Source organism: Leuresthes tenuis, unplaced genomic scaffold, assembly GCF_036924035.1.
Source record: "Leuresthes tenuis unplaced genomic scaffold, fLeuTen1.0.hap1 SCAF_12, whole genome shotgun sequence".
Lineage (NCBI taxonomy): Eukaryota > Metazoa > Chordata > Actinopteri > Atheriniformes > Atherinopsidae > Leuresthes > Leuresthes tenuis.
In genome coordinates this window covers 31,607,796-31,629,847 of record NW_027325366.1, presented here as the reverse complement: position 1 = coordinate 31,629,847, position 22,052 = coordinate 31,607,796, and the positions used below count along the sequence as shown (strand labels likewise).

Below are 22,052 nucleotides of genomic sequence, written 5' to 3'. Positions count from 1 at the left end.
GGTAATGATGCAACTGTATGACTTACACATGATTTAAAAAATAACTACAGTGCAGAGGGAGAAGTTTACCTATGCAGCTATTTCTTGTTTGTTCTTTTATTTACATAATTAACGGTCTAATAAGTCAAATTGATCAAATATATATTAATAAAGTCCTTCCCCAGGATTTGAATTATTTCAAGTTGCTGTGAAGTACGTGAAAAACTAAGTTAATTTACGTTTAAACACTGTTATTGTTCTGTTTGGTTCATTTTGGACAACTTAACACATTTCCCACAGTCAGCAATGACAGGAATCAAGGTTCTGTCAAAATTACATATCACACTTCCGGCCATCTTTTCATAGTAAAACAAACAGAGAAGGTTTTATTTCGAATAATTGTAAATCTGATAGTTAATGCAGATCATTTGTGTATGTAATTTTAATCATTGTATTGACATCGACAAACAGAGCCACGTGACAACGTGTAAAAGCACAAATAATCTTAATAAGCAGTCAACAAAAACTGATTATTTCCTGTCACGTTTCCTGTCAAGAAGTTTCAGAATAAATAACAACAGTGGAAGACTGACAGAAAACCAGTGCTTTGGTAACTTTTGAGTATTTTTAAAGTCAGTAACCTGTGGTGAAGTTTAAACTTCATCAACAGACTTTAAACAGTCATCTGGATGTTGCAGGACACACAGTTTGTGATGAGTAAACCAGCTTAAATAACAAGGAGAAAGACAAGAAAGGTCACAGCTTTACACTTAAGTCAAATATATTTATTAATATTACTTTTCCGCAATGCAAATCGATTCATGTAAGAGGCCAGTTTTGGGTCCTGGATCCCCCCCAACCATGATTTTACTCTGAAAACATCAGTAACACAGGAAAATGAAGCGTGTGCGTGCGCGTGTGTGTAAGTGTGTGCGTGTGTGCGCTTCGATAATCAAGCGAGAGGAAATGTGCCTTCCTTCTCTTTACGATCGCAAGCCACCGGTTGGTTTCGTCTTGTTTTTACGGAAGTGATGATGTTTTCCAATGAGCTACATTATGTAAATTGCATTGCACAATCGTGCACGTCTGACGGGTGTCATGTGGCATTAAGAGCGGACCATAAACAGTCAGCATGATGTGTAACATGAACATTATGTTGGGTAGAATTAGTTAAGACATTGCACGGTCAAATCTAATAGGATTTTATTTTTTTCTATTAAAAAACTGTCTTCTACGCGCAAAAAATACGCATTTTAATGCAAAATGACATTTTAGTGATCAGAAAGAAAGACAGTATAGCCATCTTAAGGCTGAAGGCTGGGTAGCGCGTGTGCGCGCATGTCAATCCCTTTTCTCTGGGACTATTTGCCTAAACCTGTTCTCCCTCAGATGTTTTCGCTGAAAGGGCAGACTTTATTTGGTCATCACATGAAAATCAAGTGCCGCTGTACCAGCAAGTAGTTCCTGCGTGGCCCTAGAGCATTCATAGGTTAATATTTCACAGTTTTTATTTGATAGTGTCTGTCTCTGTCCTCAGTTTTCTCTCTTGAGTCCTGAACGGTTGTCTTTCACAGTAGCCTTGCCCACGCCCGTGCAAAGGATGAAGCAAATGTTGATTATGTAATCAGCTCTGGGGGGCAAACACAGGTCCATTCTTTGCTAATATTACGTTTTTAAAATGCGGCAGTGCTCCAGAGAAGGTTGCAATGCTACATCTGCTGTGTTCTTTAACACACAATGTATATACAGAATATTTTCCTTGCATTCCTGCCTCTCGGGCAAGCAAGCATGCGCAAGAGAAGCTCAGCTTTGGCCTTATTTGGATATGGTAATGAGCAGCTTCAGACGGCCAATGAGAAGCGAGTGTGTGAGCACGTGACGGAGAAAGACCGCTTAGGAGGCGGGGCCAGGCGTGGAGCTTGGATTAAAACCAGTGGCGGAGGCACAGCGCATTCAGTGTAGGGAGAAGCAGGGATACACTGTGAGAGGGAACTTTGTTACTATGAAACTTAGGAATATTTTCAAAATATTGTAAAAATTATCAAAAACCCTCGTGAATCCATGACCTGCCCCAAGGGTTTGAGGTTTTTAGCTTAGTTTACCCGGAATGGGCTTCTACACTCACTATTCTTACACTTTTTTGAAAGAATGTGTGAGACAGACAGTTAGCCAGCTAGCTAGCTAGCTGAGAGGTGAGACAGGCGGCAGGAGAACAAAAGATTTTTTTTGCGTTTTGGCCGGTTGTACTGACACCAAGTCCATGCAGAACGTGTCATTACCATCACAATGCCCGTGTTACTTTTTCTGATAGACACGTCCGCTTCAATGAACCAGCGCACCCATCTGGGCACTACCTATCTGGACATAGCAAAAGGCGCTGTTGAGACTTTTATGAAGGTACTGTAACCACGGGACACATTAATATTGGGAGATTCCCGAGCGGGATTGCAGTTCAGATCATCTTTGTGCTGTCGAAAGCTCGCCTGTCAAACCTATAACCGTAAATAATTCTTTACTATTTCCACAGCTCAGAGGGAGAGATCCGGCGAGCCGAGGGGACCGGTATATGTTGGTAAATTTTGAAGATGTTCCGTTCGGGATAAAGGTAGAGTTTGCTTTCGGGTCATGTCCAGCTTTACATTGCGCAGATTGACTGTCCTTCCATCGCTTCACCCCGTTGTGATCACCACATCAATTGTGTAGAGAAAATCTTCAGGAGGAGCTTTCATACCCCTTTTAAAACATGGCCGACATTTTGTTTCAATGTGAGCAGCAAGGAACTCTGGGTGTTATTTATACAGCGAGGTGATATCTGGGGGGTGGAGGGGGGGAGTGAAAGCAGGAGGAGGGTGGGGGGGTAACAGACTACTAGCCTACTTTACTTGTTTAGAAAATTGCCACTTTTGTCAGGGCTTTGTGATAAATGATCCCAGTTCGGTTGCACATAACCGGCAGAAACAGATCAAGCTCTGGGCTGCTGCTGTCAGATTATTGGCCTTAGCAGATAGAGAGGAAGCAGCCTGCATGGAAATTTAACAGTTTGGACTCCTAATAAAAGATTAAAGTGTTGTTTTTTTGGAGTGGTCCTCTGGTTGGGGGCTGGTTTGTTGTCGTGCTCGTTGTTAACCACCTTCTTTGTTTATGCTTTGTTTACTAAGGCTGGATGGAAAGAGAGCCATGCTACTTTCATGACAGAGTTGAGGAACCTCCAAGCAACTGGACTCACAACTATTGGCCAGTCCTTGAGGACAGCTTTTGATTTACTCAATCTCAATAGATTAGTGACTGGGATAGACAACTATGGACAGGTATGTAGCACTGAAGAGGTAGAGAGGAAATCAGGCTAATTATAAGGTGCTAAGGGCAACCGAACCTCCCTCATCCACCAGTCATTCCCCCGTATCCTCTCCCCAGTCTTACAAGCATCAACCACCTGCATACTGTGAACCCACACCTCTTCAGTCATATGACACAAACATGAGCAAACGAAGCTGCAGAGAAAGAGGAACGACTTTGGAGTTTTCATCTGAGTAACTGTCACTGATTTCACCATCGATCCGGTCAATGTGCTGCTAAATCCCCGTTACCCCTGCTCATATATTTAGTTAAAAGCAGGTTTGAGTCAGAAGTCAGTTGTTTTTTTTTAAAAAAATAATAAAACCTTAGACATGCATGCTGTTTAAAATGCACCCATAGGGGGGTTAAAGTGATTAAATGGAGAGTTGGGTAAGCGTTTTGCTCCCTTAGTGAAACTGAGCTAATTTAGTCGTTCAGTTTTAATCCTGTTTTACTTTTTGTTGAGTTCTAACGTGGTTCTGCTGAATTTTATCATCCCAAACGCATTTCTGCTATTTAGTCCATACATAATCCCACATAAGTATGCAAGGGAAAAAGAAATCAAGACATTTATACGTCTCAAAATGGGTATTCAATTGAATCTGTGCTTCATAAGCTAGTTTTAACTGAATAATTATGGATTTAATCATAATAGGATTCTGGTTAAATTCGATTTAGTTTTAGTTTCAAACAGTTGGGCTTAATAACTGGCCAATCAGAGGGCTTCAGATGTGTTTTTATTGTAACTTTTAGCTTCTCAAAGCTTTAATGAAAGCCGTTTGCTTTAATTTAAACTGGAATGTCAGTGATGTTGAGCCTTAGCGTCGCGGCTGGCTTGTTTTTCTCTCCGATGGTCCTGAATCATCAGAACATTTTCCTCGTAACTGCAGCGACTTTCGGAGGAAAAGCTTCACAACTCGAGCTGAATTGGCAGCGAGCTTCAAACCAGACGTTACAGATGTTTGCACTGTTCCAGATTTGATCTGTGAATTTGAGAGATTTGAGACGAATGGGCTTGATTCACAGCTTTCAGCCCCGTTAGAGTCGATCCAAATTATTACTGAGCCAACAAAGTCTGGAAGTAATTCAGTGTTACAGGCCCAGTTCCAGCAAGTGCCGCCTAATGACATCACCCATTTATGCTCGGTTGTAGCAGCTTGGAGGCGGGGGGGGAGCTGGTAAATACAATTCAGAGATGGTGTATACAGTTTTAGAGTTTTATATCAGCCAAATGGCTTATCTGCAACAGATGTCAAAGTGTTCTTTCACCATTTCTGCTAACAATGCAGGGCAGCACTGAGTGATCAGAGCAGCTCTGCGGTCGCAGCACAAAGAGAAAAACACAGAAAGCTGCTCGCATTGATATGCAACGCCTCACCATGTAGGTTTTTCTCATCTGCTGGCAAGTTTTGTGCCTGGAGAACAGCGGCGCCGTTATTTAATGTTAGCTTATCAGGTATCCTAACTGGTGTTGATATAAAATCTGCACATCTGTTTTCCATTGTGGAGGTAAGTTTGTGGAGAGAATGAAAGTTAAATCATTTCCTGAGTAATAAAGGGAACATCCTCACCACTTAAGTTGATGCACACATGCAGCATACATGATCCACGTCAGACGCTCTTCTGAGAGCCTGAATGTCGCCGTCTGCCGGCTGGTTGATCCGATATAGACTCGCTTGTCAGTGAACACAAACAGCAGAAGCCGAGGTCAGGGTGTTCTGCACCGGTGACTGGTTGACCTTTAATAACAGGCTGGTTTGGCTCTAATTATAATTTAATAACCAGCTCCCTTTCGTCTGCCTTTTCACAGCTGAAGGAGGTCATTTTCTAAACAGATGGCATTGCAATTACAAATAAGTGGTGTGCTTATTATGTTCTTTAGAAAAGTAGTGTGGATACATTGTTAGGAGGCTGTAATGCAGCCCGTTTTGATATGAGTCAACCTATAATCCATAAGTCTGTAAAAATGTAAAAACAATAGAAAAAATACATAATTTTTTAATTGTTGAAAGAAAACCGGTTATTTTAGAGGCTAATTGTATTATTTGGCATTTTAGCTTGAAAAATCTACCAATTTATCAACATATCTGTCAAATACTTTGTCATTAATAACTAATTTATCGACTAACCGCTTTGGAACGACAGTAAAGCATCTGTTTAGTTTTTGTTTGGCGTCTCTTGATCAGGTTTTACTCTTTGTGTCCTTTTAGCGGAGCCGAGTCTGTTTGGAAGGAACAGCTTCTCAGAGAAACTCAAACAGCTGTGCGTTTGCATGTGAATAAACAGATGAAAGCGAGCCGGAGTCGTTTTGGGACTAGTAGAAATGCAGAAATCCTGCCGTTTTAAACCCAAAGTCCTCTGAACCTGGAAGATAAACAGAAAGAGTTTGGCAGGTTGAAGCTTCTCGGATGAAGCTTTTTGTTGTTTTTAAAGTCTTTAAACGGTTGCAAATCAAAGACTCACCAAAGCAAAGTGGTGACTTGTGTCGGCTTTGTTTTTAAAGCGTCTCCTAATGTGGCGCTCGCTTCTCTTTCAGGTTTAAAATGACTAAAAGTCTGCTTGGGTTTTTTTTTTATTGGGATGCTCAAAGGGGCATAAGCCTGTCGGGTAGCTGATGTTGCACTGAAGTGTCTCTGTCTACAGTAACAAAGAGCCTTCCAGGTTGCCGGCATCGGAGATGACTCTCCCAAGGGAGACGGAGACAGCCAGCGGGTAATTCTGACACTGATCAGTTTCTGTAGGAGGGCAGAAGAAGATGAGAGGAAAGGCTGAGCATGAGGAAATAATGTGGCCAGTGTTGTTTGGTTGCGAGTTAACATGTCGGCAGGAGTGATGAACGGGAATCTAATGGGTGTCCGGTGCAGCAGAGCAGAGATCCTTCTCTCCCAGGGCATGGATGGGTTCAGATGTGATCTAGATGGCAATGAATTTACACTTTGTGTGTTTTAAAAGCAGAAAACTGCCCTTCTGCTCCGTTGTTGGGATGGTAAAGTTAGCCTGACCGTCAACTCATTAGCATGCACAGAAAGTGCTCGTTATGAAGGGGAAGGAGGGGGGGGGAAATTAGCCGGGTTGTCATGGATACCTCCAGTAGAGCAGATCTTGGTAGTATCCTGCTCTGTTTACCCTGAGCTGTGTGTGTTGGTGGACAGATCCATCATTCAGCAGAAAACACAGCCCACAGGTAGAGTCCAAACCGAGAGGGTCCGCGTCCATTAATAATGGCACCAGTGTCTGAACAGGACGGTCTTTATGGAGTCCATGCGACTGCAGTGGGCTCCGGCCCGCTGTTTGCTGACAGAACTTGTCAGGCCGCATTGAGGGTTTTACGCTGTGAACTCACCAAGTTATTCTGTGGTCTCTGTGGAGATCCCATTAGACTGATGCACAGTGATAAATGCAGTCCTGCTCCAGTTTCATTACATCGGCGCGGCAGTGCTGAGATCATGAAATATTCTGGGGGCTGGAGGAAAAGAGGTTTCACATATCTCCTCAGGTAATGTGCTTGTGCATTCTTGGAGGATGGAGGGCAGAAATATCGGAGGTTTACACACAAATACAGCGTCTCAGAGTACTGACGGCGCTTAACAGTTTCTATTTATTATCCCCTTGAGTTAAGATTCGCACTGAAATGGTGATCTATATGATGATGCTTATTTATGTCACTAATACCAAAGCGCTATATATACACAAATGCTAACTACCAATAAGAATTTTTCTCATGCCGTGCTGCTTGCTCTTTTTAACTCCCTGGGATATGACAGGATACTTATTTGTTCACTACATCAGTAGTTTTAATAGCTTAGTTTCTTTCCCCCATTGGCTGCCTGAGAGGGGCTTAAGACTGAATTAACTGCACATTATTTTAACCAGTCCTGAATGTCTCCCTTTGTGTCTCTCTGCAGGGAAGGAATCCTTTTTTCCTTGAACCAGCCATCATAATCGCAATCACCGACGGCAACAAGTTGACCAGCGGCGGTGGGGTCCAAGATGAGGTCAGAAATATCTCCGAACTGGGCTTTTAGAGAGAATGGATGTAGCCTCCAGGTCTGATAGGTGAAATGCACATTAAAGCAGTTCATAGTGTCCTCGAGGTTAAGTGAGACCCTTCCTTTAGGCTTCAAAACAGCAGTCCACAAACTGCGTGACGCATCTGTTTATACGCCGTCTGTCCACTTCTGCCTCAAACATCTTCCAGTTTTCCATCCCAGAGGACAATATTATTTAATCCAGCTTTAATGATTTGAACCATAGATTCATAAAAACATGGCCAAGCTGCAACAGTCTGTCAGCACAGTGAAAAGCATTCAGTTTACTGTAGAATCGGGCAAATATTCGTGTTTTACAGCCTCCAAAGAACATCAAAAAAGGATGTTTTCATTAGTGAGTGCTCAGCCCATTTTAACTCATCATTTACCCCCCCCACCCACCCGCTGTGTTATGGAGATTACTCCATTAAGCCATGCCATCAGATTTGTGGATTGATGAGCAGAATTTGCACAGTTCCCAGTAAAGATAAAGCTCCTTTTAGCAATTACAGTTAAAGTTGGTAGTTATAGAAACAACAGCTCATTTCTAGCTTCTGCGGTCATTTCAAGCTCGTGGAGGTGAAGTTTGACTGAAAACGCTGCTCCTCCTGCGCTGAGTTTGTCAATATCTTCATAGCTTATGAAAAGAAAAAGCTTTGAGAAAGTCCCGATCAATAATTCAGAGCAACACGATGGAGCCTCGTGCTCTGAAGGTCTGACGGATCATCGCCGGGACACCTTTGGATAGCATTCGATTGCATGCCTTTGATCTGCAGGGCAACATATCAGGCTGTAAACTGATTAAAATACCTTCATCTTTGCTGTTATTGAGCACTTTATATTCTAATAGTAACATTATGGAACCAGTCTTTTGTCTTGTTGTGTAACCAAGTGGGGAAAAAAATCTGCTTTTTGATTGATTTGTATCATTTATAAGCTGAATATGAGAAACTGTCCTGGTCATACGACCTCTTCCATCTCATCTTGCCTGTCCAGCTCCATCTGCCGCTGACCACGCCGCTGCCTGGTAGCGAGCTGACCAAGGAGCCCTTCCGCTGGGACCAACGTCTGTTCGCTCTGGTGCTGCGTATCGCCGGCAACGCTTCGGTGGAGCCTGAACCACTCGGCGGCGTCCCCTCCGATGATTCTCCCATCACGCCCATGTGTGAGGTCACTGGAGGTGGGTGGCAGGAGTTGATATGTGATTCATAACTTTGCTTAAAGGGTCACTCCGCCTAATTTACACTTAAAAACTTCACTTTTCAGCCTAAGACTACAGTCGGTAGTGTATCTTATGCAGATATAAGTCTTTGTAACGGTACGGTTAGACCTGAATATGCTTTAGACTTGAACAAAAGAGGCCCTGCTTTATGAGGTGGAAGCACCCGGTTTGAAAGATGAGTGTTTAACAGGAGGGAAAGGATGCAGCTGTGGTTCCAAATGGCCTCAGCCTCTGTTTCACCCCTTGTCTTACACATCTCTAGATTTAATAAAAGCATCACTGCGTTGCCCTTTACTAAGTGGTGGGCAAACTAATCGAGTTGCTGATTAATCCGGCCAATTAAATGCTATTTTGGACAATTATTCCACGGCATCGCCAGCCGATTAGTTCATGAAGCCAACACATCTGCAGTAGAGTAATTATATTCTATTTATACCACTTTTTAACAGAGCCGAGTGTTGCTGCTATCTGGTTTATGTCTTCTTCTTTTTTCTTTTTTCTTATTTAGAATAAATATTTACATGAGCAAATGGTGCGATAATAGTGCAACGCTTTCAGTTTACTGTTCCAACCCTCACCTGTGGTCACAGATCTGGGTTCTGACCCAAAGAATGAGGTCGTGGATACAAGCGGCTGAAATTAGTTTCCCTCAGAGGGGGCGGGGCTCAGCCTTAGGGATAGAGGGAGGAGCTCCACCATCTGGAGGGAGGAGCTTCTCCATCTGGAGGGAGGAGCTTCTCCATCTGGAGGGAGGAGCTCCACCAACTGGAGGGAGGAGCTCCACCATCTGGAGGGAGGAGCTTCTCCATCTGGAGGGAGGAGCTCCACCAACTGGAGGGAGGAGCTCCACCATCTGGAGGGAGGAGCTCCATTATCTGGACGGAGGAGCTTCTCCATCTGGGGGGAGGAGCTTCTCCATCTGGAGGGAGGAGCTCCACCATCCGGGGGGAGGAGCTCCACCATCTGGAGGGAGCTCTGAGTAGAGCTGCTCCTCCACATAGAAAGGAGTCAGCTGAAACGTTCATCTGGTTAGGAAGCCTCCCGATCGCCTTCATTTGGAGGTTATTCAGGCTCATCCAACTGGGTGGATCCCAGGGTGGAGGCCCGAGGCAGACCCAGAACTCTCTGGAGGGGTTATAAATCCCATCTGGCCTGGGAACGCCTCAGGTCCCTCCTGGACCTGTTGCCTCCGCGACCCGAGCTCTGATACATGGTTTTGTTGCTGTGATTTATTGGGAAATAATCAGCCAATAAAACAACTTATCTCTGAGTAGAAGTAGAAGGGTGTGATATGAATTAGGAAACTTATGATGAAACACAAAGTGCAGCGTTATTTTCATACATTTACTCTTTTATTCTTTCATTAACTTGTTTTTTAACTAAGTTAAAAACATTCTTGTCCTTCCATATCTATAAGAACATCCCATATCTTAAGAAAGATGCTTCTCCACCTCAGATTTAAGTTAAACCCAGAATACGGTATCAGTTTTTTGCCATCATCCAAGAGCAGAACTCAATAAGTTCAATAAGATGAGATGAAACGCACTTTATTGATCTCTGTAGGAAAATGTAGTCGTTCAGCTCCTCACAAGATGGGGAAAAACTAATAAAATCTAGATTTAAAGAGTAGTGCAAATAATATCTGAAGGATAAGGAGAGAGAATAAAGTCTTAAAGAAAGATTCAAAGTTTTGACGATGCTCTTATTTTGGTTAAATGGCCGTACAGTGCAGATTAATGCCATCCTTCCCCAGAGTAACGAGCCTGAATTCTGAGCGTTTAAGTGTGTTGGGACAGGCTCAAAGTATTCATAACAGCAGATCCAAAGGACGATTAGTTAAATGCATTCTGTTGCACTGCAGATGAATCATTTGCTCGAAGCGTGGGAGCGCTAATGTGTCTGTTGTTTAGAAAATGAAATGAAGATGGAGGGAAAACGCTGCCTTGGCAGCTGTGGGGGCCACCTGTGAGCGCCGTCTCGACACCATCTTGGTCAGCATGCAGCGTTGTGTTTACAGGTCCGCCTGCGGGTCCAGAACAAACACAGCGTGCTCTTTGAGTACTTTAAGCACCGGACAACTCTGCTGGGGCCGCCGTGGGGGGGTTAAGGGCTTTGTTCAAGCTTTAATTGTTGATTAAGGTTGGAAGGATTTTCCCACCTGGCTCAGGATCTGGATGGTATTTCTCCTGCTTAAAGACCTGTCAGGACTCTTTTTGCCCCTTGATTTTCATCCATAATCCCTTCTGCCTGCAGAATAAGCCAAAATCCCGGCTTCCTAGCTGACAGTTCTAGCTAGAAGTAGACTTCTAACCCCCCCGTCTCCAGTTTCTCTCTGCCGCTGGCAAGAGGAACGCACCAGAATGATGCTGATGGCAGGTTAAGATTAACGCCTGCACAGAGCAGAGCACGCCGAATGTCTGTTACAGATCACGGTGCTGAATGCAGAACACGACACATCTCCATTGTCAGAGAGGGTCTACGGTACATGCTGCCTGTCCATTAGTGCTGATGGCAGACCTGACACAAAGCCACAGCCTATTGAAACGAGGTGTGAATGGGTGCACAGCGGGGTCACCAGAGGTGAAGTGGGAGGCAGTTGGTGGTAGGGCTGCCACGATTAGTTGATTAGATTATGTCGACTATTAAATTCATCGACGACTGATTTAACAAACAAATTCAAGCTTTGTTTTTCTCTCAAAGCTGCTGCTCTGCCTTTCTGTCTTTGACACACATGCAGTCGTGGTAACCAGGGGTCAGCCGTGATGTCACAGGAAGTTAAACCAGACAGGTTCTGGTATCATGGCTACCCGGCAACGGAGCTCAAAAGTGTGGGAGCATTTTAAGAAAACTAAAGACAAATGTGTGCAATGCAGTATCTGTCAGGCAAAACTTTCCTTCCACAGCAGCACAACAATGATGCACGAGCTCCTGAACAGGAAGCATGTTGTTGTTGTGGCTGATTGGTAGGAGGGACCCTCATCTTGGTAAGCTAACTGGCTAGTTAGCTGCTAAAATTAGCTTAAACAGAGAGGTAACTTGCTACTTACTCATATTTATAGCTGTAAACGTCAACATTAGCGATGACGATGTGATTAATTATCCTTAAAACACATATTTCATGTGTTTTCTGTAATGTTTTAACAGTGATGCGTTTGAATAGGAACACTAATGTTCCTATGAGGAAAAAGTACATTTATCTTTATTGGACGGCTTTGTTACAAAGCTACATGCACACCTCAGCAAGCAAATGTCCTGAGTCCAAACTGAACATGTTGGTGTTATATTTGAGTCAGTGTGACCAAAACTTTTTGAGTAATTCCTTAGTTTCAGGTGCCTCATTTGATTTAACTGCAGTTGTTTGATGCCAGAGACAAATGAAGGAAAGAAAAACCTAAAAAAGACCCCAAAACCTTAAGTATTTATTTTTATAACAAGCTGCATATTTCATAAAGGTTAATGAACTATATTTTTTTATTAGCACCTACCTTAAACACTCCAAGCTGAAAGCTAATGATGGTTATATAAGAGCAGCTGCATCCTGGTGCGATAAGACTGGACTGATTACATTCAGTTTACGTATGATCCGATTAGTCGACTATTAAAATAATCGTTTGTGGCAGCCCTAATTAGTGGTCAGAAAGCTGAGTTGTAGCTTTGCAAAACGGCTTCTGAATCAAGGTTTTTGACGTGGGATTGATGCAAAACATTTCATGCAAAATGTGCCGTTTGCATGTACTATATCTGGTATATCTGATAAGACTCAGAAGGGACTCTACAGTCAAATATGATATTCTGACTCAGAAAGTCGGTTCGCTTTGGGTTTGTTTGATTCCTCTGAGAATCGGATAATTCTCATGAATATTAAAGTGTCTCTAAATTCATTCCTTGAACATATTTACTTTTATCTCAGAATGTTTTTCTGACTGTAACATGTTAATTTCCTCGTTATATATCCAGATGTATTCATGCCATGTCGGCTTGTACCGAATGCTCGTGAGATTTGGCTCTTTAGGTGTTGATCGAAGAACTGAAACTTGATTTTAGTTCACTTTTAGGATGTTTGTAAAGTGTTTAGCTGAAAAATGTGCTGCTCAAGAGGTTGATCGTACTTCCCATTAGTTATACGATGTCTTTTAAGCACTTCTGGGTCATGATTTACTGATTTTAGTAGCTCCAGCAGCTACTAAAGGAGATTTAAGTAGGACTGAAAAGATGATGGATTAGAGTCAACCAGGAGCACACAAATAAACAGCTCATGGGGCACCTTTTTTATGTTCTGGGGGGTTCAAGCTCAGCATATTTGCATCTGTGTGTTGCAGGACGCTCCTACAGTGTGTTCTCCCAGCGCATGTTGAACCAGTGCCTGGAGTCTTTGGTGCAGAAAATCCAGAGTGGAGTTGTGATAAACTTTGAGAAGACGGGGCCTGACCCTCCTCCTCTTGAGGGTAAGAGCGACCTCTGTTTAGCTCCAGTAACATTTCTTTATCACCACTAAAAGGGCCTTTCCGACATCTCTTCTACAAGGCCAGCGGCTCCTTTTACTCCCACTCACTTTATTTTATTTTAATCCTTTCTGAGCTCGTCTTTGCTGTGGTTCGTAAGCAGCTGGTGGATGTCATCGTTTAAAGCTCCCGTCTCCATGTTTCAGCACTGACACGATTATCAGAGCCTTTCACTTGGTTGTTTATTAGCTGTGAAGTCGGTTTTCTCTGTCCCTTCATGCACAGACGCTCCAGCCGAGCCGGCGAAGTCTGGTCTGCAGGCTTGGCATTGCTGTCACAAGCTCATCTATGTGCGGCCCAACCCTAAAACCGGCGTCCCCATCGGTCACTGGCCCATCCCCGAGGCCTTCTGGCCGGACCAGAACTCCCCAACACTGGTAAGAAACCTGCAGTGTAGTTTCCATAAGGGTGCATTCAGCAGAGTTCTAACTTCTCCTCCTGTACCAACGCAGCCCCCTCGCTCAGCCCACCCCCACGTGCGTTTCTCCTGTTTGGACGCCGAGCCCATGGTGATAGACAAGGTGCCCTTCGACAAGTACGAGCTGGAGCCTTCGCCTCTAACGCAGTACATTTTGGAGAGAAAATCCCCGCACACCTGCTGGCAGGTACATCCCAAACGCAACACTTCAACGAGAAAGAGCTGCAGCGCTGAGTCAGTGAAACAGAACCACCGTCTGATGATGTCAGTGGGGGGTTTTCATCACCTCAAACACTAATTCAAACCATCATTTATGCCACTAAGTCAGTGTCTGCAATGGGATAAATAAAGTTGTGCTTAAACTGCACATTTTCATGAACTGAAGATGCATTTAAAGTAAATACACCTGGTTAATAAGGACTTGAAATGATTCCTTCAGTCAGCAGTTGTGTGCTTTCTAAAGTCTAAAGATTAGAGGGCTCAGAAGCACTTCTTTAACACAGAAAAGTGGCCTCACAATCTGCCAATGTGGTATCTTCCTGCAGGGTTGTGCTGAGGTGGGGGTGTTTTTACTTATTTATCTGTGTAAGAATGTGTCTGTGATCTGCAGCTCTGTTCTCGGCTTGTTCCACGTTGTTCGTGGACAGTAACGACGACCGTTTCTGCAGCACACAGTAACTGAAAGTTTAGCTGTGGGGCAGTTTGATCTCATCTGCCTGCATCACAAACCGCAGGGAATAAAACGGGAGTCTCACCCTCGCCCTCACCCCAGGGACTGCAGTGGAAAATCCACCAGTTGGCCAAAGCACCACCAATAGGAAAACATTTTGGCATCATTTTATTTAAATTTTAAACGATGTGACCTAAACCCATCGAGCTTTAAACCTCACAACGTAGCTGGATGGTGGTCCTGTTCAGGTGGCTCGGCTGTAGGATCCACTTCCACATACAGGCTGTTGCAGTAAATAACGTGGAAACGCTCGGCCACATGCACTGCCTTAAAAGACTTTGTCCTGCTCAGCCTTATTGAATCCCATACACGGGTTTGCTGAGGTGACACTTTTGAACCGAAGGCTTATTTTAAAGCCACAGCAACGTTTTTTTTTTGGCAGGATGTGTATTTGTTATCCACCGGTAGTGGCACAGCATACAGATGTATGCCCTAATGACCCATCAGCTCAATAAATACACACATTTAGCTGGGATTGAGTCACAGCAACGTATACCTGGATTCCTTCAGTTCATGTTTTTGTTGGCTGACTGTGGAGTTTAAATGTCGCCGTTCATTTATTGATCTTCCTATCTGTCCTGTAGGTGTTTGTAAGTAACAGTGCCAAGTACAGCGACCTCGGTCAGCCCTTCGGCTATCTAAAGGCCAGCACAGCTCTGAACTGCGTCAACTTGTTTGTAATGCCCTACAACTACCCCGTGCTTCTGCCGCTCCTGGGTAAAAACGCCATCCCACACGTTACATCATTTCTTGTTGAAGTGTTGTTTGTTATCCTCCACACTCAGAGGATTGGTGCCAGTTATTTTAATTTAATTCAACAGGCTAACAGCCAACAACATTTTCCTTTTGCTCGACTGAATTATTTCATTCTTATTTTCTTTGATTCTGCAGACGACTTGATCAAAGTGCACAAGTTCAAGCCGACCATCAAGTGGCGGCAGTCCTTTGAGAACTACCTGAAGACCATGCCCCCTTATTACATCGGGGTAAGTTGGCTCTTTATCGTTCTTAAACCTCCTTTTATTTGGAAAAATGCACACATCCCATTAACCGCCTGTGTTCCCTCCACAGTCCCTGAGGAAGGCGCTAAGAATTATGGGAGCGCCGAACCTGCTGGCTGACAACATGGAGTATGGGCTGAGCTACAGTGTGGTGTCCTACCTGAAGAAGCTCAGTCAGCAGGTGTGTTCATTTAGCAGGAAACGCTGCCCTGACAGTGAAGCATCACATGGCACAGCTTTATTTGTTGTTGGATGACATATTTATTAGGGTTGGGACGATTTTAAGAAAACTACCATAACAAAATATATGCCTGGACCAACATATTTAACCGAGTTGCACATGCATGATGTAAGCATGAGCTTTTAATAAACTTCTTCTTCTACAAATTGAAACTAAATCGCAGCGGTTTACGGCATTATTTTCATACAATCAGTCACTCTACTGCCAGGTACCCAAAATGCTGCCAAACAAACGATTTGAAAGTGTCGAGGGCATCTTCGATGGTAATACCGGCATTTTCCTACATCATTCTGGCTGCTTCCCGCTTCCCCTCCTTCTCCTCTTCTTCTTCTTCTTCTTTTCCTTCCTCCTTCTTTAGGTTTTGGCAGCCTAGACGTAGCAAAGGTGCATTACTGCCCCCACAGGTCACAAATAGAAGACAGATTTTTAACGCAATGAGAAATCTCGCGAGATTTCGTGGCACGAGATCTCGTCACACCCCTAATATTTATAGATTTCATTGCTTTCATTTACTTAGGCTTCACTTTTGGTTAATTTTGAGTAAACACATCAATAATCAGCTCACCCTGATGTGCGTTATAAGCCACTGACTGCTGACCATGAGGCGTTTGAGCGTAAAACTTCTGTTTTGTTGACATTCATAACATCTGATTTGCTCACATTGCCAGACAAAAATCGAGTACGACCGCTTGATTGCCTCGATTGGTAAGAAACCTCCACCGGAGGCCGGCATCAAGGTGCGCTGGCGGGGAGGAGGGATCTCCCTCGCCCAGCGCAGGGACTTCATTCATCAGCTGCAGAGTCTCTCAGGAGACACCCCCACTTTACCCCTGGAGCTCAACCCCAAAGAGTTTCAAGGCTTCCACCTGGCACTGCTCAACAAGGTGAGGTTGGAGGATTATAGTATGTTGTATAGAATATTTTAGGGTGTTTTAGGGTTGTGTGCACGCTGGACTCTTTTTCTCTAAATATGACTCCCTGAAGCTCCAGTCCTTGGCTTTACTATGAGCTCACTGTGTTGTCCGGTTTCTCCCGCCCTCAGGGACTGAAGCCTCAGAGTTTTAGGAATCCTTACGACATCCCCCGCAGCCACCTCCTCGATCAGCTCAGCCGAATGAGGAGAAACCTGCTCAACACCGGTGTCTGTACCCTGCGAGGGCAGGACTCTGGTAAGTCTCTGCAGAATTTACTCCTTTGGTTATTGTAACAGCATCTTAACAGCTCTACCTAAACAGCCAGTTAGACAACTGCAGCTCATCCAGAACTCAGCTGCTCGAGTCCTCACTGAGACCAAAGAAGTGGAGCACATCAGTCCAGCTGTGAGGTCTTTCCACCGGCTGCCGGTCCATCAGAGGATAGACTTTAAAGTTCTGAATGGACCAAAATACATCAGTGACCTCCTGACCCACTATGAACCTCCCAGACCCCTCAGGTCATCTGGATCCGGTTCTTTATCAGTTCCCAGAGTCAGAACCAGACCTGGAGAAGCTGCATTCAGCTTCTATGCTCCACATGTCTGGAACAAACTCCCAGAAAGCCTCAGATCAGCTGAAACACTCAGGATTTAAGTCCAGGTTGAAGCTGCATCTATTTTCAGCTTCATTTGAGTTTAAAAACAGAATCATGTTTTAACTCCTGATTTCATCTTTCATATATATAATCTTTTCAGATTTTATCTATTGTTCTTATTTCTTTCTTTAGTTTAAATTCTAAATCCTGCTTTTTATTTCTTCTGTTTTAATATCTCTGTTAAGCTCTTTGAATCACCTTGTTGTTGAATTGTACAAATAAACTTGCCTTGCCTTTGGCAACAGTGAATGCTAATGCTAAATGTTGTCTGGTTGATATGAATACCTTCGGTTTCCAGACCAGCTCCACAGTGTGCCAATCGCCCAGATGGGAAACTATCAAGACTTCCTCAAAGCTGCTCCACAGCCTCTTCGAGACGCAGACCCCGAGCAGCCCAAACGTTTGCACACATTTGGCAACCCCTTCAAGTTGGACAAGAAGGTAATTCCCACAGAATCAAACCGAACCCTGATCTGCCCTCAGGGGTTGCAGACAAATGGGAAACATTGCTTGATAAATGCAGAGGTTTTAACGTCCGGACTCTGTTTGAAGGGCATGATGATCGACGAGGCGGACGAGTTCGTCACCGGTCCTCAGAACAAGGGCAAGCGGCCGGTTGAGAGCAGCAACATGTCGGGTGGTGGTCCCAAGAGGCGCCGCTGCATGTCACCTCTGCTGCGTTTGGGCCGGGCCTACACTCCTCCTGTAACCCCCCCTGCTAGCCCTCGACCCTCAACAGGTGAGATACTTTCTAACAAAATGCTGATGGTTTGCTTGTCAGCTTCGGCGATGACATGTACCGTATTTTCCGCACTATAAGACTCGCCTGACTATAAGGCGCACCCTCAATTATGGGGTCTATTTCCGTATTTACCCCATATATAAGACTCACCTGATTATAAGGCGCACCCTCAGTTATGGGGTCTATTTCTGTATTTAACCCATATATAAGACTCACCTGACTATAAGACTCACCTGACTATAAGGCGCACCCTCAATTATGGGGTCTATATCCGTATTTACCCCATATATAAGACTCACCTGACTATAAGGCACACCCTCAGTTATGGGGTCTATTTCTGTATTTAACCAATATATAAGACTCACCTGATTATAAGATGCACCCTCAGTTATGGGGTCTATTTCTGTATTTAACCCATATATAAGACTCACCTGACTATAAGGCGCACCCTCAATTATGGGGTCTATTTCTGTATTTAACCCATACATAACCGGGGGCTCACACCAAAAGCGGCGTGAGCGGCCAGCTGCCATTCATTTTCAATATAAGCTGGCGTCGATGAACGGCCGGCGTTGTGAGCTTCAAGAGTTGAGAAAGGCTCAACTTTATGCAAATAAGCAGTGACGCGACGCGACGACAGCCAATTAGGGCCGATCTGGATTCCGAAGGCAGAAAACGGCAGAGCGCAAACACAAAGAAACACAAAGAAGGCCCAGAGTACGATCCATGGTGAAAGAGGGAACCGATGTATGGATGGATTATTATATATATATGCTAGTTGCTATACATATAAGCCCCGCCCCTTTAGCCGCTTCCGGCTTCTCTGGCCGCTTCCGGCGGCAGAGGAAGTACAAGCGGCGGGTTGTGAGCGGCTGTGGTCGCTTTTGGTGTGAGCCCCCGGTAAGACTCACCTGATTATAAGGCACAGTATTACCTAATGTTCTCTGATTGGTTTATCGCTGCCAGCACACATAGTGCATGTTTTACGTCCCTGTGTCAGCGGGAAATGGTCCGACGGTCAAGGACAACACCATCGGTGGTTTTTACACTTTATAAACTTATAAGCTGCACCTCGGTCTGCATCACCCGTCTCAGACTGAAGAACAGACTCTCTCTGGGACATGGGCAGAAGCATTAATGACGACACGATTCAGTTGCTGAGTACGAGCTCGATACAATCTTAGCCCCATTCAGAGCGAATGGCTGAGATCCGCCTGACCCTGGATTCACACCGAAGCAAAGCCAGCGACGGAAGTGGCCAGTTGCCGTTCATTTCCAATGTACAGAGCGAAGAGGCGTGGCTAAAGTGAACGTGGAGGAGGGGGCTTAATGCCCCGATGAATGCTCGCCGCTCTCCGCGGTAAGTTCAAAAAGGCGGCATCCGTGACAGGTTTTGGAATCCGGTGCATAAAGTGCACCGGATTATATGGTTCACGGCTGATTTTTGTGAAAATTTAAGGCTTTTAGGAGCGCCTTCTGGTGCGGAAAATACGGGAAATGTTTTCACTTCTGAGGTTTTCTCTGTAAAGGAAGTTAAAAGTAGTTTTATTAATGTTCCAGGAGCTCAAACCTCAGACTTCTAACTGGAGCCGTCTGTTAAATCTTATTCTCTACAGACATGGACGTAAATGACGAGGCGCCAGAACCAGACCTGATCATTAACCACCTGAATCAGAACCACTACAGCTCAGACACCAGCTCTGACTCGGAGGCGGATCTCCCCTCGGCGCCGGCCGACCTCCAGGAGAACCACACCTCCGTGGATCCTCAGGTCCTGCAGCACAAGGACGAGGAAGAGAACGGTCGACCGCGAGCAGGTGAGCTGGCGCCGGGCAGCGAGGGCGGGACGGAGCTGGTGCACGTGGAGGACCAGCCGCCGCGCTACCTGTCGCCTTCGGCTCTGAAGAAGCACATTCACAGCGAGACGACCAAGGTCAACAATGAGCTGAGGGCGCTCATCACCAAGGAGATCAGAAAACCTGGCCGACGTACGTATTCCAAAGGATTAATCTAGAGTTGGGCAAAAGAAAGGAAGTAGCTGCTTCATAAAAGCAGCTTTTAGTTTACTTTAATTTATAAGTTGAAGGCGCACTGATGTCACCGGGCTTCTATCGCTGGTCATTATGTGAGATGGATTAGTTTAATTAGCTCTGGTTTGGGTAGAAAGGGGCTTATAACTGTGCCTGAAACACTTGATTAATGTTTAAAATAAAATTAAAGCCCTTTTTAAAGAGGCCATCATTAACTGGGCTTCAGTTAACATTAACCAAGAAATCTGGTTTAATTCGAGTTCTTTTCCTTCATGTGTTGAATGATTTATAACCAAGAAATAAATCTGCAACAGAAGCTGTTTGCAGCCCTGAAACGAACTAACTTGATCTTTGTTGCTCGCGAGCTTTCTGCCGTGCACATGACCAGATGTTTCCATAGAAACGCAGCTGTAACGCCGCTCCTTCTGTTCCAGACTATGAAAAGATCTTCCTCCTTCTGAAGCAGATTCAGGGCACCTTGGACACCCGGCTCATCTTCCTCCAGAACATCATCAAAGAGGCGGCCAGGTACAGAGTTCTGCCAGATTTAGTGTTTCTGTATGTTTCCACAAAGCTGGATCATTGTTCTGGGAACTTTGTCAGCAAACAGATGTGATTGAACTGCTTTTAGTGGACTTTGATGCTGCAGAATGTGCTTGAAATGAAGAATGTTTGTCGTTTCCTCTCTGCAAAGGTTCAAGAAGCGCGTTCTCATCGAGCAGCTGGAAAACTTTCTGGAGGAGATCCACAACAGATCCAATAACATGAACCACGTGGACACGCTCTGAGACCAACTCAAACTGAACTTACTGATAACGAACCCAACAACCCTCCACGCCCCTCTGGCCCCCGCAAAGACGAGACAAGACGGCATCCAGCTCGTAAATCCTCACCGCTTCAGCTGAGTCTTCATTTAATCAGCTTTAGTGGTGTTCTAACTGAAGCCAGCCGAGTTAATTTATCTAAATATCTTAAAGAATCAGTGAGGGACCCGCAGACCAAGTGTTAAGGGCTGCCCTCTGACTCACCTCCTGCGATAACTTTTAGTGTAAGACCCTCAGATTAGGGGTGGAGCTCTGTGGTGAGGCTCAGACGGCAGCGTTTAGTTCAGTCTGCGTCCTGTTTGCTCCTTTTCAGACAACTCAGGCTCAAAAGGGATCCAAGAGGACGCTCATTCTCACGTTTCTCCCTCATTCACACCTTCCTTTCCACCACCACGTTCACTTTTTCTTGCATTTTGGTCTGTTGGAGGACGAGTCCTTCGTTGTAACTGATGGTTAAAGCTGACTTTGTACACTCCGCCAACTGGAGCTCCGCTCTTAGATGGGTACGATTTGGACTGAATTTGTGGTCTACCTGCCAGGCTGAGAATTAATATTACCGAGTAATAATTTCAGTGTTTGACAAAGCGAACGGTTTAAGTTCTCGCCCGCAGTTTTCGTAACATCCGGAGACTTAAAAAGTGACCGTTTTTCAGTGATATCAATGCAAAGCGAATGAATCTTGAATGATGCGACATCATTGGTGATAAATGTTTAAACACAGGGATAAAAAAAGCTCAGGAACTGACAGTAATGCATCATTATCAGCAATAACATTGAAGCACCTCCCCCTCCCGCCCTTTTCTTTATTTTAGCCTGAAACGGCCGATATGCAACACAAACCATCGTCCGCTGGAGTGTTGATGAACCGAGGTCTCGGATGCCAGTTTGTCCCAGTGAGCTGGTTGCTGCCAAATGACCTAACCCCCCCCCCCCCCCCCCCCCCCCCGACCCCACCCGACCTCCCCTCTCTCCGCCATGAATCTCAAACCAACTTCTTGTCACTTTGAACTATTAATGCACTTGTGTAAATTTGAGAATTCTTATTTAATGTAATTTAAAAGGAAAAAAACTACCTTTTTGTCGCTTTTTTTTAAATTGGTCAAGCTCATCCGGTGTTCTCAAATGTACACAACTTGACCCGTGTTGAGGTCGACAGGTCAAAGGTTGATTTCTGATTCAGACGGCGGCCCTCTTCCGTTCCCTCCCTCCTTGGACAGGGACCAAAATCTGCCATACTTGTCTTTGTTTGTGAAGAGGCCCGCTACCAAAAGAGTATTTTGAATACACTGTAAAGATGTAAATAACCCTAGAGAACTATTTAAAGAGAATGTTCAGTGGAAAAAATGGCCTTTTTGTAAGTATTTCCATGAATAAAGTTTCTATTTTACACTGTGAAGGGCCATGTAAATAAAGTGTTCTGTAAACATGTG

The 22,052-nt window shown here is 44.6% G+C and overlaps 1 protein-coding gene across 2 annotated transcripts; it reads left to right on the top strand.

Annotated features, from left to right (window-relative positions):
- Positions 1-1,852: 1,852 nt before the first annotated feature.
- Positions 1,853-22,046, top strand: ints6 (integrator complex subunit 6). Of its 2 annotated transcripts, XM_072397501.1 has the most exons (18): positions 1,871-2,376; positions 2,507-2,584; positions 3,138-3,287; positions 7,221-7,310; positions 8,340-8,523; positions 12,885-13,010; positions 13,293-13,444; positions 13,520-13,672; positions 14,800-14,932; positions 15,107-15,201; positions 15,287-15,397; positions 16,126-16,341; positions 16,500-16,626; positions 17,325-17,467; positions 17,579-17,765; positions 19,385-19,756; positions 20,233-20,326; positions 20,493-22,046. In XM_072397501.1, the coding sequence occupies exons 1-18, from the start codon at positions 2,266-2,268 to the stop codon at positions 20,584-20,586; spliced, it is 2,616 nt and encodes an 871-aa protein (XP_072253602.1). In that variant the 5' UTR covers positions 1,871-2,265; the 3' UTR covers positions 20,587-22,046. The 2 variants fall into 2 exon arrangements, with proteins under 2 accessions (XP_072253603.1, XP_072253602.1); XM_072397502.1 differs by lacking the exons at positions 14,800-14,932; positions 15,287-15,397; positions 16,126-16,341; ... (4 more) ...; positions 20,233-20,326; positions 20,493-22,046 and having other exon boundaries at positions 1,853-2,376; positions 15,107-15,187.
- The last annotated feature ends 6 nt before the right edge of the window (positions 22,047-22,052 follow it).